At 42.5% G+C, this 17384-nt stretch overlaps 1 protein-coding gene across 1 annotated transcript in view; it reads right to left on the reverse strand.

Annotated features, from left to right (window-relative positions):
• LOC141990442 (netrin-4-like) overlaps positions 1–17384 on the reverse strand; it is a 65541-nt gene that overhangs the window by 23163 nt on the left and 24994 nt on the right. Inside the window, exons 4-5 of the mRNA XM_074957622.1 lie at positions 5178–5304; positions 2889–3077 (exon numbers count right to left, since the gene is read on the reverse strand). Coding sequence (XP_074813723.1) covers positions 2889–3077; positions 5178–5304 — 316 coding nt within the window. The remainder of the gene's footprint in view (positions 1–2888; positions 3078–5177; positions 5305–17384) is intronic.

Genomic DNA, 17384 nt, shown 5'->3' on the forward strand with positions numbered 1-17384 from the left:
CAGTTGTTATACAACCCCTTCCCCCCCTAGCAGTGATTAAGAAAGAATGCTGCCGATTATTATGACTAATGCCTAAAGATTCCTTCTGGACCTTAGCAGAGTCCTGCTAACTTTTTGGGGGCTGTCGTAGCTTAACCGAGACTTTGCTCTGGATGGAAGAGCACTCTCTTAAAGCATGATTTCTCAAAAGGCTTAACACAGCGTTTCATTCATCTTTTTCATCATCTTTTAGTTCCCAGTTCAGTGTCTACTGTAAATACTGGGTGAGTTTTAATCCCCTGTATTTCTTCTCCCTTCCACACCAATGTGAAGCCAAGAACCACGTTGCTCACCCCAAAAGCATCCGTGCAGTCTGCCGTGACCAATTCATTATGGCTCTCTTCATCATTTCCCGAAAACATTTAGTTATTTAATGTTGTGACTCTGGTACTATTTGGAGGGTTTTCTCAGCCAACGTGAGTGGATGTGTAGGAGGTGGCATGCCCAATCCTTCACAAAGCTATTCACCCAGACCTGGTAGTTCTTCAGGTCGTGATCAGCAGGCTGAGGTGTGAGAGAAATGCACCTCCATGGGTTAAAGTTCACTATGGGATAAATCTTCAACCCTGTGCCAAGCCTCCGTAAATGCACTTGCATCAGGGGGGACCCTGTGGGATGAATCTTTCCCCCCACCAAACCTACTGTTGCTCCACCCAGTGCAATGCTTCTCCTCCCCACAACTGTTGCATCGGTGGAGTATGGGGGCTCTATCTCCATTAGTGCCTTTACAGGTGGTGTCACTGGTCGAGCTAAACAGTGATAGCAGAAGAGGGGGAGATTTCCTGAAAATTACCTGTGTAGATGCAGCATTTTACACCCGTACCGACCCACACCCCTCACTGGGAAATTTGTGGAGCTCAGCTCTTAGCTTCAAAACGCTGCCCATTTAGGTAACCAACTGAATGTCTTTGTAAGAATTCTCCCCTTCACCTTTAAATAAGATAGAAAAGGGCATAGACTAATACCCAGTGAAAATATGTCTCTCTGAACAGGCTCTGAAGACTGAATGTTTCTCCCTGCTCCACACAAATACAACCACAGTTCACAAATCAGCCATGAAAACTAGGGGGGTTCTCTAGAGAGGAAAGTGCCTACCTGTTCCTTAGGTCAGGAGCCAGCAAACAGTTAAGCACTGTGTGTGACTTTAAGTGTGTGAGTGGTCCCTTTGACTTCAGTCCCACATGCTTAAAGTCATGCATATGTGCATAAGTGCTATGCAGAATTGGAGTCTTAATGCAGAAGTTATACATAATGGGAACAATTGCAGGGAGCCTTCTATTGGCATTAACCATCTTGCTGGGAAAAACGCTATTACTTAAAATGCTGCCACCACAGGACTAGCTCTGTTTGAACAGGGTATATTTCTGCTTGTGTGACTGCATCCTTCCGAAATGTTTTCCTGTTTGTTTTGCAGAACATTGGCAAGATGTGCTGAGAAGGTGGTACCCAGACTGGACAAAAGAGTTGTAGGTAGGCTCAGGGTCTGATTTCACCCAGGCAGCCTGTTCTAGGGTTTCCTCACAGATAGGCTGTATTTTTAAATAATGTTTTCTCTTCTCTGCTACTCTTTAATGTTCCTAGCCTTAATGATTATCTCATATTACACACAGTGCTGGTTACTACACTGTCACCTTGCTGTCAAATAAAAGAGCTTGTACATTGATTCTTTCAGGTGCCATAAGACTTGAAATCTAATCTACTGGAACAAGAATTTATTCTCATTACAAATCTTTGCATACGGCAAGTCCTCTCAGAGCAGAAACAAACCAGCAGAAAAATCCCTAGAAATCTGGGCATCATCAAACACAATTGGGAAGACAGCCAAGGAAGCCCTGCCTCCTCCCCTGATCAATGAGCTTTGTCGCAAGGTTAAGAAATCAAAAAGAAAGAATTGGGGGGAGACAGAGCTGGCTCTAAGATCCAATGAAAGGTGAATACAAAGGATCAGAAACATAGGGCATGTTCTGCCCGGAATGATCAAGCACTATCGCAGGCCAGCTGGTCCCAGCAAGAAGCGCACGTGTAACCCAAGTGTCTAGAGAAACCTTGATCAGGGCTTTCAAAGGAGCAGGAGAACTTCAGAAGCAATGGCTGACAATGGGAACGAACACAGGTGACAAAGGAGGCAGTTCTTCTGTGTTGACGACTGCGTGGACAGGGCTGGGGGAGGAATCATGATTGCATAGGGGAGAGAACAAGCTTCATCCAGAGGCAGAGAAAGGGAAGTATCCAAGGGGAGGGAGAGATGAATGAAATGACAGATTGTTACAAACAGAAACCTTCCTGGGGAATACTAGGTGGGATCAAAGGTGTCAGATGTGGGAGGGAGCTCAGAGGCTCAAACTCCCTACCCATCCCCTGCAGCCAATATTATTCATGTTTGTCTGTGGAGAGAATGCAAAATCAACCTGTGGCTCCTTGGAGCCTCACAGCAGTTAGAACATACACCCATGGATGCTGTAGGCCCCTTTTGGGTGAGATACAGATAAACCCAACTAAATAAAATGTGTGCCTCACTAGCATAGGAGCATTTTAAATGCAAACGCAACCAGAATAAAACTTTCCCTAAAAATAGAATGGCTTCAGATAATAATTTTTTTTTTTATATCAGACCATTCCACGATCCCACACCGAAATCAGACTTTGGTGCCAGGGTCAGGAGGAAAGTGTCCTTGACCAGGAAAACAGAGCTCGCAAACAAGGGTCGGAGGAAAGGATAATGTATTTATGATGTATTTCCACAGATACCTGTAGATACTTTTAATGGGCTGCATGTCTTAGCTCACTCTGTAATGTGTAGACCTAAACAACTTTCACCATTCATTTGTACTGTAGTATGTTGGACTTACGTTTGCAGACCTCTGGGGAAGACATAGGTTTCCCCCTATCTCTGTAAAATCCTGGTTTGCACCTTTGACATCGATGTCCCTCTGTGTTGTGTTTGCAGTTGTCACATACTCCACCGCTGTGTTTCCCAGATGCCAGCCAAACACTCAGGTTGAAGTGACAGCTATCAGCATGGTTGTGACAGCGGCACTCTGTTAAGGAGCAGGGAAATGCATTTCTCACTCATGTTTATAAAGCACAGAGCCTACAGTATCACTTATGTGACGGTTTCATTGAAATGAACTTAGGACCAAATTAATTTATGCCAAACATTTTTCTTTTGCCTGCCTTCCTGGGTTTACATTAAAAACAGAAATGTCAAAGCAGAATGAAACTCCTAGTAAATCCCAAGAAAGACTGACAGTCAGGTGAAAAAGCCATTTGTCACGAACTGTATACCTTATCTAAGTATCTAAATTTAATTACAGGTGGGCCTGGACCAAAACCCCACGTCTGAACACTGCCTAACTTTGGGAAAGCTAAGATCCAAATCTAGATCTAAACTATGCGTCTTGGACCATCTCTTCTTTTCGTGTTGTCCTGTTTATTTCCACCTGTAGAACTGAGCCCTTTGGGCCATAACAGATCTATCATTACTACGGCGAGTTGAAAAATTCCTGTCAAAACTGGTTTTGGACAGAAAATTGGGTTTTCAACTAAATTATTTTTAAAGTGTCTGTTTTTGTCAAAAAACCAAATGCCTGAAAACAGAAATATTTTGGCCCAACCCCCAGAATTCAGATTCAGATATGCTGCCGCAGTGCCTTATGAAATTTGTGGTTCAGTTGGCTCATCTCCCCATTCTCTATGGCTGGGTTCCTCAGCTGGACTTCATCTTCCATGATGCACCATAGCCGTACGACTCCCAGGATACACCACTTCTCCTCAACAAGAGGGGAAACCATGACGCACCATGGAGAGGCAGTCCAACCAGGCAGCCCTCCTGTAGAGAAGAAAGGGAACATGAGACAACTGAACGACAACTCACATGAGGCACTGTGACAGCATTTTGGAATAAAAATATTTCAATATTTGGTTGAAACATTTTGTTTTTTGGCCAAAATATTTCAGTTTTTGACTGAAAGATTTCAGATTTTGATTTTTCGCCATATTGTCAAAATTTTCCGCAGAACCTCCCCTGTGTTCCAGCCAGCTCTAGCCACTCATAATTTTGCTTTTGCAATGCAAATATAACAAAAAGATAAAGACTTTTCAGGATTGTTTCAATGTCCTGCAATTCTAGCTTGAAGCATGCAAGCTGATTGTACTAAAATTAATATATGTTATAGTAAACCTGTAGCCCTCATTAGTAAACTTGAAAGTCCACTTTATTTTCCGAGATTGATCAGCTACGACTCTGTCTGTTCTGCTCCAGTTAGAATCTCCCACATTAAAACGCTGTTGGCTTTTTTCCCATGCAGTTTAGACTGTAAACTGTTTGGGGCAGCAATGCTATACTTTGTGTTTTGTAAAGTATGCACACCTTTAGTGCTAGATGAGGAAAAAATAGAGATGGACAGATTTGATCCAGAGTTGGACTTCACTCCAAGGTTCTGGGGTGTTTGGATCCAGGGTTTTGGATGAGTCCACCATATAGACATCAAACCTCCCTAAGTCTCGGAGTGCTCAGAACTGGGGTGTTGTTTCAGACCACTGTATAAACAAATTTAGATCCAGATCCAAGTTTGGATTCTGATTCTCACCACACAAATGCCCTAGTTTGTTTGGACTGGGGAAGGGGAGGGGCTGGAGGTTGGTTGAAATCCATTTCTAGTTATTAATAAATACATAATGTAATTATATCTCATATTAAATATAGACTTGGAACCAACTCAAATCAAAACATTTCTGAAACCTTGTTCCCATGCACATGCCAAGGACAGAGATCACTGAACATTTCTTTTCCCCCCATTAAACTTATCCCCTTAAGCTTTCTTAGCCTACTGCAGCTCTGTAGACACTCATGCTTGGGAATGGTGAAATGAATGAGGGAATGTTTCTCTTTGAAGAGCAGAGTTCTGCCTTGTATGTTCTATATTGCAATAGATCAAATAGACCAGCTACATTAAAAAAATACATTGATTGAAAGGATTTTCTAGCAGTTACCTAGCAATTCATTCCCCATCTGCTGCAAGAGCACCATAAATCCAAACTGGGTGAATTGTCTATTATAGAGCCTTGCCTACTTGGACGGTGATTTATTGCCCTGAGACATTAAGGCCCTCCCCACCCCCACACCCCCCGCCACTTACTTCTGCATTCATTTGGTGCCCCAGTTTTTCCATCTCCTGGCTTCCAAGGCTGGTCATTGTATAATGGTGCACACCTCTCACAGTGGTTCCCTGCTGTGTTGTGTCTGCACACACATGTCCCATGGACCTGTCAGGGAAGGAGAATACATTCAAGCAGCTGAAAGAAGTAACAGGACAGAGCACAGCACAGCCTCTGAGCGAGGAGGATTTCTCCTGCACAGTTCCCCAGCACTCTCACAACGCCAACACCGTCCATCTAGAATTTCTATACATGCAGCTTTATTGCCTCATGAAGTCTCTAATAATGTGGGTTCATTCTCTGCCCTCCCGTAACTCTGGGGTCAGATTCTGAATGGGTGATGAGGTGTGCCAGGCATTTGATGCCCCCTGCTGGAATAATAATACCTGGCTCTTATATGGAGCTTTTCACCATAGATCTCCAAGTGCTTTACAAAGGAGGTCAGTCCGTATTATTATCCTCATTTTACCCATGGGGAAACCGAGGCACATAGTAGGTTGGTGACTTGCCCAAGATCACCAACAGAACCAAGAACAGAACCCAGGTCTCCTGGATCCCAGTGCAGTGCACTAGCCACTAGGTCACACTGCTCAGGGTGTAGGAGGTAAGGTAAAAAAGGGTGGGATGCTTCCTCCAGGAGGGCAGTCCTGCGCAAAGCAGGGACAGGGGAGGAAGGCTCTCCCCTGTCTTAATCCAAAAGCACAGCCTGGTCAGAGGCCTAACTCTGATTGCTTATTTTGATTGAACCAGTGAACGATTGAAGCCCTGCTGCCTTGGCACACCCTGCCCACCTTTTGGGTGAAAAGAGCAGTGAGTTTAGACCTCCAAGAGCTCCTAGAGAGGCCACCCAGGATCAGCTGCTGGTGGAACCAACAATAATTGGTCCAGCAGCAGCTAGAAGGGGTGGAAGCAGGCAGAAGCCAATCAGAGCCCAGCAGGCAAGGTAAAAAGGACTGGGTTCTTCCTCTAGGTGAGGGAATTCTGGGTGAAGTTGGGATGGGAATGTGGGGGAAGGAAGGTACTTCACTGTCTTAATCCAAATGCCCAGCTTGGTCAGGGGCCTAACTTTGACTGCATCTTTTAGTGTAGCCAGGAAAATATTGTTTTGTTTTAAAGGGTTGAATTTAAAGCCCTGAGTTGGATATCAGTTGAGTGCTGTAAAATTAAAGGGAGCTCTGCTTTGCAAGTCGCTCTGCTAGTTCAAGCGAACCTGTGACAGATGGCAACAAAGCTCTCCTTCTGGGTACCCAGTTAGCAAAGTCATTACAAGGCTAACATGTGAATAGCAAAACCATATATTCACTTCGGGAGGAGTGAGCGGAAGAGAAGAGCTTCCCTCAGAATAAGAGATGCTAGTGTAAGTGTTCCAAGTAATCTCACAGTACAGTATCAGATTGTGGCAAATGCATAGAGGGAAGACTTTGCCCTCCACTATTTAACAGGACAGTAGTACAGTGGAATACCAGATAAGCAGGCAAAGAAGACAAGAAGCCCCCTGGCTCCCATTAGTGGTGGTTGTTTAATGCAAAATGTCTGAGTGCATCCAAGAACTGGTAACACCTGAGCACACAGGACTCTACAAATCTAGTTTCTTTAGAACTTTTGTGACACAAGAGGGTCTTTTAAAAAGGGAGATCCAAGTTCTCTGCTTGCAGGGTCTTGCAAAGGAAGGAAGAGAATTACTTTCAGAAGAATGAATCTCCTTCAGGAAGTGCCTGATATTTGGCCTAGGAGGCAGGAGATGGAAAAGGTAAACTCACAATTGACAATTCTGCTTTTCCACCTGTCAGGCTAGTGGCTATCCATCATTGACATGTACATCAGGGGAAATGGTCTTAACAGCAGGGCAGGTAATGTCAAGAACTTAAGACTCCCCTCCCTTCTTGCACACTGGTGACTAAGCCCTATAGCCACATGGTCACAACTCTGGCCCAGTGCATGTGACACAAAAAGTGAAGACTGAGATTTCATTTTTGACTGGAGCATGAATCTAATTTTATCCTTTAATCTCACGCTAATGTGAGTTATGATTTTCCATAGCCTTTCCTGAAAGTCAGATTTTATATTTGAACTTCTAGTCTCCTCCATTCCCCACCCTCATCATTGTAGGTAATTTGAGATGATGAGAAGAATGTTAAAAATAATAGTTACCTTAGCATTCTCTCCTATCCCAACCCCAGCTCCCTGCATCAATTTGCTCCCTATTCCTCCAGTTTCTAATCCTCTCAGACCAGATATTTCACGTAGCTAGCAGAGGGGACAGGCTGCAGCTGATGCCACTGCTCCTCTACAGCCAGCTGGCAGACTGACCGCCTCACAGAGCGGTTGGCTGCCTCCTCACGGAAGAATGAACACAGACTTCAGGGTATGCATTTCTCTCTCAGAACTCAACACCAGTAATCCTCAGGGAGATGCGATATCGAGCACATTATGTGGTGTCTCTCCAGACCAGGATGCAAGACGGTCAACCATGTAAAACCCCTAAATCTGATTACAAAAGGGTCTATTATGGTCATTTAATTTGACCTCCTGCATGACAAAGGTCACAAAATTACATCCCATGATTCCTGAACTGAGCCCAGTAACTTACAGTTGAATCATAGCATATCTATGAGAAAGACACGGAGTCTTGACTGAAGGACCCCAAGTGATCATTAGAGACTCCTTCATACTTTGACTGCCCAATATCAAGTATCACCCGCACATATCATTGTCGTGAGCAGTTGAGAGAGAGAGATTTATCAAATAGGTCTTTCCATCTTTAATTTCTTTGATTCTTTAATTCCTGAACCCTAACCATTCATATCTGATGTTAACAGACATAAAATGATTAATAAAGAGCATGCAAACCACACTTGAAAAGAGAGAATTCTAAGTGGCTGGAACCATTATGTAAAGCAGAATATGCATAGTATTTCCATTCAGTTCTACATCATACCTCACTCTTTTGATTTTCCCTCTGTCTGGTTGGGCTTTTTTTATCTTTTTAGTAATTGTTGTTGTTGTTGTTTTTGCTGCTGCTCCTTGGCTGCTGTCAGTGTATTTCATTATTTTGCTACTGAATGAAGGTTAAGTTTGGAAGCCATCCAGAACTGAGCAACTGTTGCTGATTCGGAGAAAATGTTTGTCTTCGGGCTGTGTATTCACTTTGTAGTGTCGCCAGAACAGTTTTGGACATAGCAGTTTGCAACCATGTCAGTAGCAAGTCATTTACAGGCTTTTAGGAAGGGCACCATTTGTGGGTAGTTGTTGGGGTCTCATGAGAAACAGTGAAACATTCATCTGCCCATTCTGCCTCAAACTAATCCCCGTTGTCCTTATGACCTCCCCAAATTGAGAGGTGCATGCATGCTCTCTGGTTCCACAAAGGGATTTTTGGCTATATCAGATGTCTGTGATTTCTGATAATATCATCAATATTTGAGCCTTTGAGGGAAATTCATGAACCTGTTCAATCATTTTGTGTGGTCAAATGAAAAAACTATTTCAACTTTTTCAAGCATGCAAAGTCCTAGGGGACCAAATGGCAGAGGGAATTAGTGATGAATTGCAGTGCTTTCCGCATTTAGGTCACCAGTTCAAATCCTGACAAGGTTAGGAGTGACTGAAGGCTATTACCCATTCACATCATGTGTTGTTGGTCTATGTGATATGAGTAGGTTGGTCTAAGTTCATGTCTGTATTACCCCTGTCATCATGACTGTTACCCTTGTAGGCATTCTCCAAGGAGAATGTCCATCCATCCCAAAGAGCTTCTGTAAAACAGGACTGAGAGATCCTGGCAGGGGAAGGTGAGCTAGGAAGTTGGCAGTGTGGCACCTGTTCTGTGGATAAACAGAGGGCTTCAGTCTCCCAGACTGCTAATGAATCAGCATTCCCCAAATTCACTAGAGAACAACAATGAAGAAAGTCAGTAAGGTGGCTTGTATGAGTTAGGTGAATCCACAGGCTGGCCAGACCAAGTCACTTTCTGAACAGTGACAAAGGCATAATGTAGGGAATGCTGTGCGTGATCTGTTGCCTAATCCATCAAACATCAACTTCTTGTCTGCACCTTCAAGCTCATGCATGACTCCACCCCAGCCAACATCTCAATCTGGTTTCTTATCATTTTCTGTCTCAGTGCAGGCTTGACTTTTCTGTGTCTTTGGGCAGGGCTGCCCTCTTCTGTCTTGTATAGTGATGAGCATATTGTCAATGCCTACCAAATAGCATGCAAATAATAGCTGCTATTATTACATTACATTACATAGGACATTACAATTACAGTAGTTCTGAGATGCAGTAGGTCACCTGGTTCCAGTGATTGCCCCATTGAATGGAGACTGGCTATTTCAAGTGAGGAAGAGAAAGGAGGCTCAGTATATACTGGGTCAATGCATTAACCTGAACTTTTGCCACAGTTCAAATCTTCTCAGATCAAATGGTGAAAATGAGTTTGGTGGTCACATCCTAGGTTCTTTTGGTCCATATCACAAAAGCACAAAACACTTTGGCAGGAGTGGCCAGCTCTGCTGGGGAGAGACCCGGAACTGGGTTTCAAGAGAGAAGAGAAGTGGTTTTTGTCATACCTAAAGTACATTATCAGAGATCTTTGGATTCCCAGCACAGACATAACAGGTTAGCACCAGGGAGCACTGCCATGGCTGTGCAATGGAGAAACTTGAACACCATCTGTTCACACCAGTGGGCCAAATTCTCCTGTCACTTATACTAGTGTGTAAATCTGATGCAACTCCACTGACTGTAATGGAATTACTTGGGATTTACAGTGGTCAAACCAATGTTTGTGGCTATAAATTCCTTCCTTTATCTCATTTTACAGTACTCAGTTAATATTAACTACTGATAATGATAAACAGTAAAGTACATTCTGGGTGATATTGTTATTTTTAGTTGGCGTGTGAGGCTCATGTAGCAGAGTGCAGGGAGCTCAGCAGCTGGTATACTTACATTGTTACTGTGGATATTCACCTGTACAAAACAACTGCCATGACCCTGGGATTTGCTAGAGTATCAGTGTGGCTTGAATCAAGTCTAATTTTGGACAGCTTGTATCGAATGGAAACCAAATAAACACCCTCTGAAATTTGCTGTACTTGACTCTTTGGAGAGATGTTGGTCTCAAATGGTCTTTGATAGTTTTAAACGGAGCTGATTATTTCTTCCCCTCCCCCATCTTTAAAAAGAAAAACAACCCCCTGAAGGCAATATAAGGAACATTAAACCATTTTACCAGCCCTAAGTGTATTTACAAGTGCTTCCAATCAAAGGTCTCTACTGGCAGGAGTAGTGTGGTTCTTTCACAGAAGATGAAAGCAGCAATTAAGTGATTAAAATAACCAAAAAAGCCCCAACCTACCAGTAATTAACCAGTTAAGCAATAAAATGAAACTACCGTACTTTGAATGGCTTACATTTCATTCTTAACCATTACATTTAATAAAAGGCTGTGTTTAAAAGTTAATACAGTCTCAGATAGGGAGTTAGTTTGTAACCCCATCACACTAAATAGTTTAAAGTCAAAGAAGTGGAGCAGAAGTGTTGCTTCCTACAAAGATGGTGGGGGTGTGTGTGTGTGAGAGAGAGAGAGAGAGAGAGGCTGCTCCCTGGCGTGTGTGTGCGGGTGTGTGTGTGTGTGGGGGTGTGTGTAAGTAAGTAACAGAGAATGCTCTTTCAGGCCTTGATTCAGGAAAGCACTTAAACAGCCTTCCTGAATAGGTAAGTTTCCTGATTCAGAGCCTTAATCATTAATAAAAGAGATTTCCAAGACATTAATAAGAGTAATTCAGCACTACATGTGGTTCTTGGCAGAGGGATGTGGGAAAGTATATTTTACTTGAATTTATAATCCTAGACTACATGCTCACTGTATGATAACATGGTCACCAAGGGCTTTATCATGTTTGTTGCTATGCTGTACACCACAGCCACTCAAAACTTCACACTGACAGCATGGACGGAACTCAGATCCTCTTGCTTCAAAAGCACAGATCCCTATTTCAGCCAACGGAGAATCATAGAATCATAGACTATCAGGGTTGGAAGGGACCTCAGGAGGTCATCTAGTCCAACCCCCTGCTCAAATCTCCATTAGATGTTAGCTACAGGATTCATGACCCCAGGTTGAGTAGTTCTGATTCTGCAAAGGGCAGCGGACACAGAAAGATGCCATGCATTACAGGATATTTACAGGGTACAGTCAATAATATCAGTATGGGCTCAGCAAATTAGCCTTCTTTGTAAGAAGGAATGGGGCCAACAGCCAAATTTCATTCAGCACTCAACAGTAGAGTGGGTGCATTCCAAAAATGAGGGCACTGTGAATCAATCTGACCTGAACCCTCACCCAAAACGCAAACCCAAACACTGGTGATTCTAAAAAGTTTGATTAACTACTTTATTCATTACTTTTCATTTTTAAGTGCCCCTGCAATTGTAGCTGGAAGTTAAAGTGTCAAAATACCACTGGGTAGGCTTTTCTCAAGGTATTCTAGCCCATCTGGGAGTAGGAAGTAGCAGAAATCCTCTGAGGGTGCCTGCTCTTTGAGACTTTGAGCTCAGTTTTGGAGACCCAAGGAACTCAGAAACTTCAGAAATACTTTGCAGAGGAACTCAAACTACTGGGTCCTTATTTTAACTGAAATGAACTTCTGAAATGAACCTCTGAAACTGAGAGATCTGCCTACCATGGCCCTTATCAGTTTAATATCTGCTACGTCCTATATCTGAAAGAAAAAAAGAAAAAGCCCGACCCGTTTAGTGCTGCTAGATGTACTAGCAGGGAATAGTCCACAAGAAATTCATACCAGGACAAATGCATTTTCCAGACTGGGATGGTGTCAGTCCCAAACTTGGAGGGTATTTGAATCAGGGGTTTAGGTTTTGCCCATAATAAAGGCGAGACTGTTTAGAACATTCTGGTCTGAATCTCAAACAATTCCAAAGTTTAGTGATGCTGCATTTTGGTTTGGGCCCTGTTTCTAGTGCCAGACAACAACAGAGATCTAGCTTAACGTAGGAATGTTCCTCACAGTCTACATAAGATAACAGCAACTTGAGCCAAGTTCAGAAGCCCTTACTCAGATTTTACTCAGTCATTACTTAGGCAATATATCCATTGACTTCAGTGGGAGTTTTGCCTAAGAAATTCTGGATTTGGCCTTTTAGATGGGTCTGAACATTCATCTCTGGCCTTAGATTAGATCATTTTGGGGAACTTGACTGTCACTCAGGGTATATCTACATTGCAATTAAACACCCACTGCTGGCCTGTGTCAGCTGACTCAGGCTCACGGGGCTGGGATTACTGTGCTATTTAACTGTGGTGTAGACATTTGGATTTGGGCCCTGCAAACCCGAGTCAGCTGACACAGGCCAGCCATGGGTGTTTAACTGCAGTGTAAACATACCCTCAAAGCCGCAGTTTTGAAGTCGGTTCTCATCTGTGGCTCACAGGGCACCATACTGCGTGGAGCCCTCTGCTCCACCACAGCTGCTCCTAAGAAAATCCAAGTGAACCTATCTGTGATGCTAGCTATGGCAGCTTCTCTCTCAGACAATATCTGAAACTTAGCCATCTTTCTTCATCCAACGCTCCAGCAGGGAGTCCTGGAAAAACATTGTATCTAACATGGCTAGCAAACATGCCAGGGATATAATGTTCTTTACGTGTGGTCCATGAAACTTAAACAAACTACTTATTGTTACATAGTCTGTGTTATCTCTTCCTGTTCTTTCAAATGGGGCGCACCAGACCTGGAGTCCTAATTCAGTCCTTATTCAGGCAAAACAGTAGGGAGACCCTAGAACTCATTCTGAAGTAGCCTACAATACATTAACATTTCTGATGATAGTCACCTAACTGAGGCTAATTTTTCCCCTAGCAAAAACTGCTCTTTGACTTGCCGTCTTCAACAGAGAGCAGCTCCTGGCAGCACTGAGTCTTGGAAGTCACATAGTCTGGCACAACTTGGATCCATCAGAGACTGTGGAAACTTAGTTGGAAGATTATCAGTGAAACAGCACAAGGTATTTTGTCAGGAGATAATATTTGTAAGGGGGATGACAGCCAAGTCACCAAGCAAAGTGCTGTAGAAAAACAAGTTTTACCCTATGTAACCCTTGTTTCAACTCCCTCTTACCCCAAACAAGAAACTGCAGATAGGGCCAGATCCTTTTCCCATTTAAATCAATGGGAAAATTTCCTTTGGCTGAAATTGTGTAGGATCAGGCCCAGAAAAAAGTACAATTCCCCTCTGTAAACAAGATAATAAAGAAGAGGAACTGATGTCTGAGGCAATTCATGTGAATTTCCTGGCAATGAGGGCACCAAAAACAAACAAAACACCCCCAACACTTGTCAACAGCCAGTGGTTCTGCACTGTGTTTTATAAATCATTTTTTTGGATACACAATGACCTTCCTTTGTCCCATCTTTATTATTGTTTCATTTGCACTAAAAAAAGAACTGGGAGATATTTGGCAAATGGACTGGAAGTTTGTCTAGAAGCCATTCACTGTCTGCGCTCTCTGTCTGCACTCTAAGCTCCTTTGTATGTTCTAGATGTACGCTAGGGGAAAGGTTGGTCTTAGCTACCATCTGTTAGCTAACTGCAACCTAAACGTGACCACTGTTCCTTGTGCCCTACAGTGTCCTACAGCAAGGCCCTCAGCACATCACAACAGCTATCTTTGCACCTCCTACAGAAACAGTATTTGGCGAGGGAGTGGGGGAGGGCTACTTTCCACTATGTCCAGCAATGAAAAAAACACAGAAAACATAAGAAAGGTCCATCTAGCCCAGTATCCTGTCTTCTGGCAGTGGCCAATGCCAGGTGCCCCAGAGAGAATGAACAGAACAGGTAATAATCATGTAATCCATCCTCCGTCTCCCATTCCCAGCTTCTGGCAAACAGAGGCTAGGAACACCATCCCGGTCCATCTTGGCTAATAGCCATTGATGGACCTATCCTCCAAGAACTTATCTAATTCTTTTTTGAACCCTGTATAGTCTTGGCCTTCACAACATCCTCTGGCAAGGAGGCACACAGATGTGCCTGGTCAGGGCATTCATTCCTTTCTAAACTGATGCCAATGTCCTTCACTTACAACAAAAATGCTTCTCTGTAACTTTCATGGCATCGCCCAGCTTCAATCAGTAGTTCTCCTTCACTGACATCCATGAAAGATCCACTCATATAGGGTAGGGTGACCAGATGTCCCAGTTTTATAGGGACAGTCCCGATATTTGGGGCTTTGTCTTATATAGGCGCATATTACCTCCCACCCTCTGTCCTGATTTTTCACACTCGCTGTCATGTCACCATAATGTAGGGAGAACCAAATGTTGTAGCCCATGCAGAACCGAGAGAAGAATTCTGCCCTTTGAGTGTAAACCTAAGGATACTACAAGATGATGCATAAATCATGTTTCATATCTTTGCAGCATCTGCCAAATGACTTGGGGGTAAGAGAGGAGAAAGGGAAAACAAGAAAAAGGGTAATTGATGCTGCAAAAACCCCCCAAATTTGGGATGTTTGCCCATAGATTTCTTGGCCATCACTTCTTCTCCTTTTTACTTTCTGCATTGAAATGGAAGAATGCGCAAAAGAGCTGGATCCAGGCTTTTCTCCTAGTCTTGTGTCCCACCTATTTGACTAAGGAAGGAATTTACAGGAACTTTGTACAGAGAAATATGAGCGTAGTTAAAGAGATTATGCTAAATTTAACCTAGGAAATATCAGATGCTTCCAGTGAAATAATCCATAAAAAGCAAAACCCAGCATTGAGAGGAATAGTTTATTTAAAATGCTCGTATGCTCTGCATTTCCTATAAGTACCATATATTAAATAATCAAAAGATTTAAAAAGGCTTAACAATCTTAAATCTCAAGATGCCCATTGATTTTCTTTATTAATATGTTCAATAAAACATCTTCCGCCACACGATGGGCACTGCACCTTCAGGGAAATTGGTACAGGGATCCTGAAGCCCATCCTCAGTTCTCATTGAATCCTACCCAGGCAAACCACTCACCCTTGTCTCTCAGTTTAAGTACTAGGATACATACTTCTTTTTGTCTCCTGGGGTATGAGTCACTCATGAAATCTATTTCATCAAAACTATTTCACCTTCTGCCCCGTGAAGTCATTTGATGGCACAAAACCCCTGTTCTATTGAGACTAATGGAAAAAATAAAAAAAGAGACATCCAGTCATAGTTTACAATGACTGTGCCAACAGCATGCACAATATTATGTTTTCCCTTTTGACGGGTAGTGTTTATTCTTCTACCAGCTGTATTCATTTAATGAGTAACTCATCTATTCTATTTCACCATTTGTATATTAAACAGTTTGCAGTAGAGAATTTTGTTCTTTAAACAGTGTTTTTTCTACAGTTATGTCTTAAATGGGTCCATATTTACAGTGGGTGAATAACATCACCCAATGCTAGCATACATAAGATGCTAGATTTATACCATGGCTAGTAGTGATTCAGAAAAAATCTTTTAAATATTGTGAAATTCATATGATCTTTATTAATTGTACAATATCTAACTCTAAAAGTAGAAAACTTAAAAGACACCTAGGAATATCCATTCCAGAAGAAAAAAACCAGAATAACACACGCACCATATACCTATATGGACATGAAATTAGTTGTGGAACGGGTTTCTTGCGTCTATAATGTCAGAGTGCATCACGAATAAAGTATGTATGGCTGCTTTTATTTTCAGATCCCATTATAGAGACAGAAAGCCTTATGGAAAACCACAGAGCTGTTGACTTGTGTTGCTGCTCCTGGTTAAATGGCTTGAATTCTTGGCCTGGAATGTATCTTTTTTGATGTCCTTGGATAACACACTATATTTGGTTAACATAATTCTCCCATGACTGTTATTATGGTTACTCCATACAATATGTACAGCTGAATCAGTATTTGGACAGTAATGGGGGCATTATTGGTAGTGAAGTCTGAATAGCAGCATTCGAACACCCTGCCCAGCTTTAAGGCTTTGATTCAGGAACACATCCTTATTCAGGAAAGCACTAAACCACATACCACAGTGTAAATATGGGCTTTCCTAGATCAAGGCCTCGAATTTTATTCCAAAGTGACTGTTGAAGATTACATTAATTATTAATCTCTTCACAGTTCAGCCAATTAACATTCTACTGAAAACTATAGCACACAGTATCGTAATTGCTCTATTTGGACTGGAGGTGCATCCAGCTACCTGTACCTGGCATGTATAATAGCAGTGAAAAGGTTAGGAGTTTGTATCTGGTCTCCTCATAAAATGTAAAGGGCTACTGTGAACTAGGGTGGTGTCAGGTAAAGGGCGCACGGAACCTTTGAAGCGAATTCAGGCTTAGCACCATTCAAGAGTGAACTTGTGGTATGTATGACAGATCCTTTTTATCCTAATCAGTTTTAAGCTGAGTGGAGGGGGAAAGAGAATCACCTTTACATTCTGAACCTTGTGCTACAAGAAGGTTAAGTAAGTAACAAAAAAATCTTACCAGAAACTTGGTAAATTTGCACTCATTCTGTCTTTTTTTTTTTTTAAGTTTGCTTATGAATCTTATCACAAGCTGATCCAAATGTGTCACAAAAAATAATTCCCAAGCTCCTTGCAAACCTGGCTTTTCTCCAGAGGTAGAGACAAGGCTGGGCTCGAGACCACCTGCATTTCTGTTGAGACTTTCACTTCCTCTCTAGTCCTTTATCCAGAAAATAAAAGGGATGTCCTGCCTGATTTTTCAGTCACTAAACACCCACAGATCCCATTGACTTCAGTTGGAGATTTAAATGCTCAGCCCCTCTGATAATCAAGCCCAATAGTTTACACACTTGAGTGCACGTGGGTGCGCAAAAAGAGAAGAAATCCCTCCAGATTGAAACTTGGGACGTAGTGTCAGCACTAGAGCAAATTGTTGGTGCAAGTGCCTAAAAGAACAGCCAGGTAGATATTAAAATTAAAAAGTGATCGGAGTTTATTACAAGCAAATATGTTCTCGGCCACATTTTGAACCACTAGTCCCACAACTGTGCCCCGAAAACATACATGCACATAAATAACTGCACTGGCAAAACGTTCGTTTTCTTTTTCTTTTCTTCTTTTTACCCTTTTTATGTTCCCTTTTATCAAGAATATTTTCTGTTAGAGTCACAAATGAGT

Source organism: Natator depressus, chromosome 7 (genome assembly GCF_965152275.1).
Source record: "Natator depressus isolate rNatDep1 chromosome 7, rNatDep2.hap1, whole genome shotgun sequence".
In the NCBI taxonomy this organism is placed as follows: Eukaryota; Metazoa; Chordata; order Testudines; family Cheloniidae; genus Natator; species Natator depressus.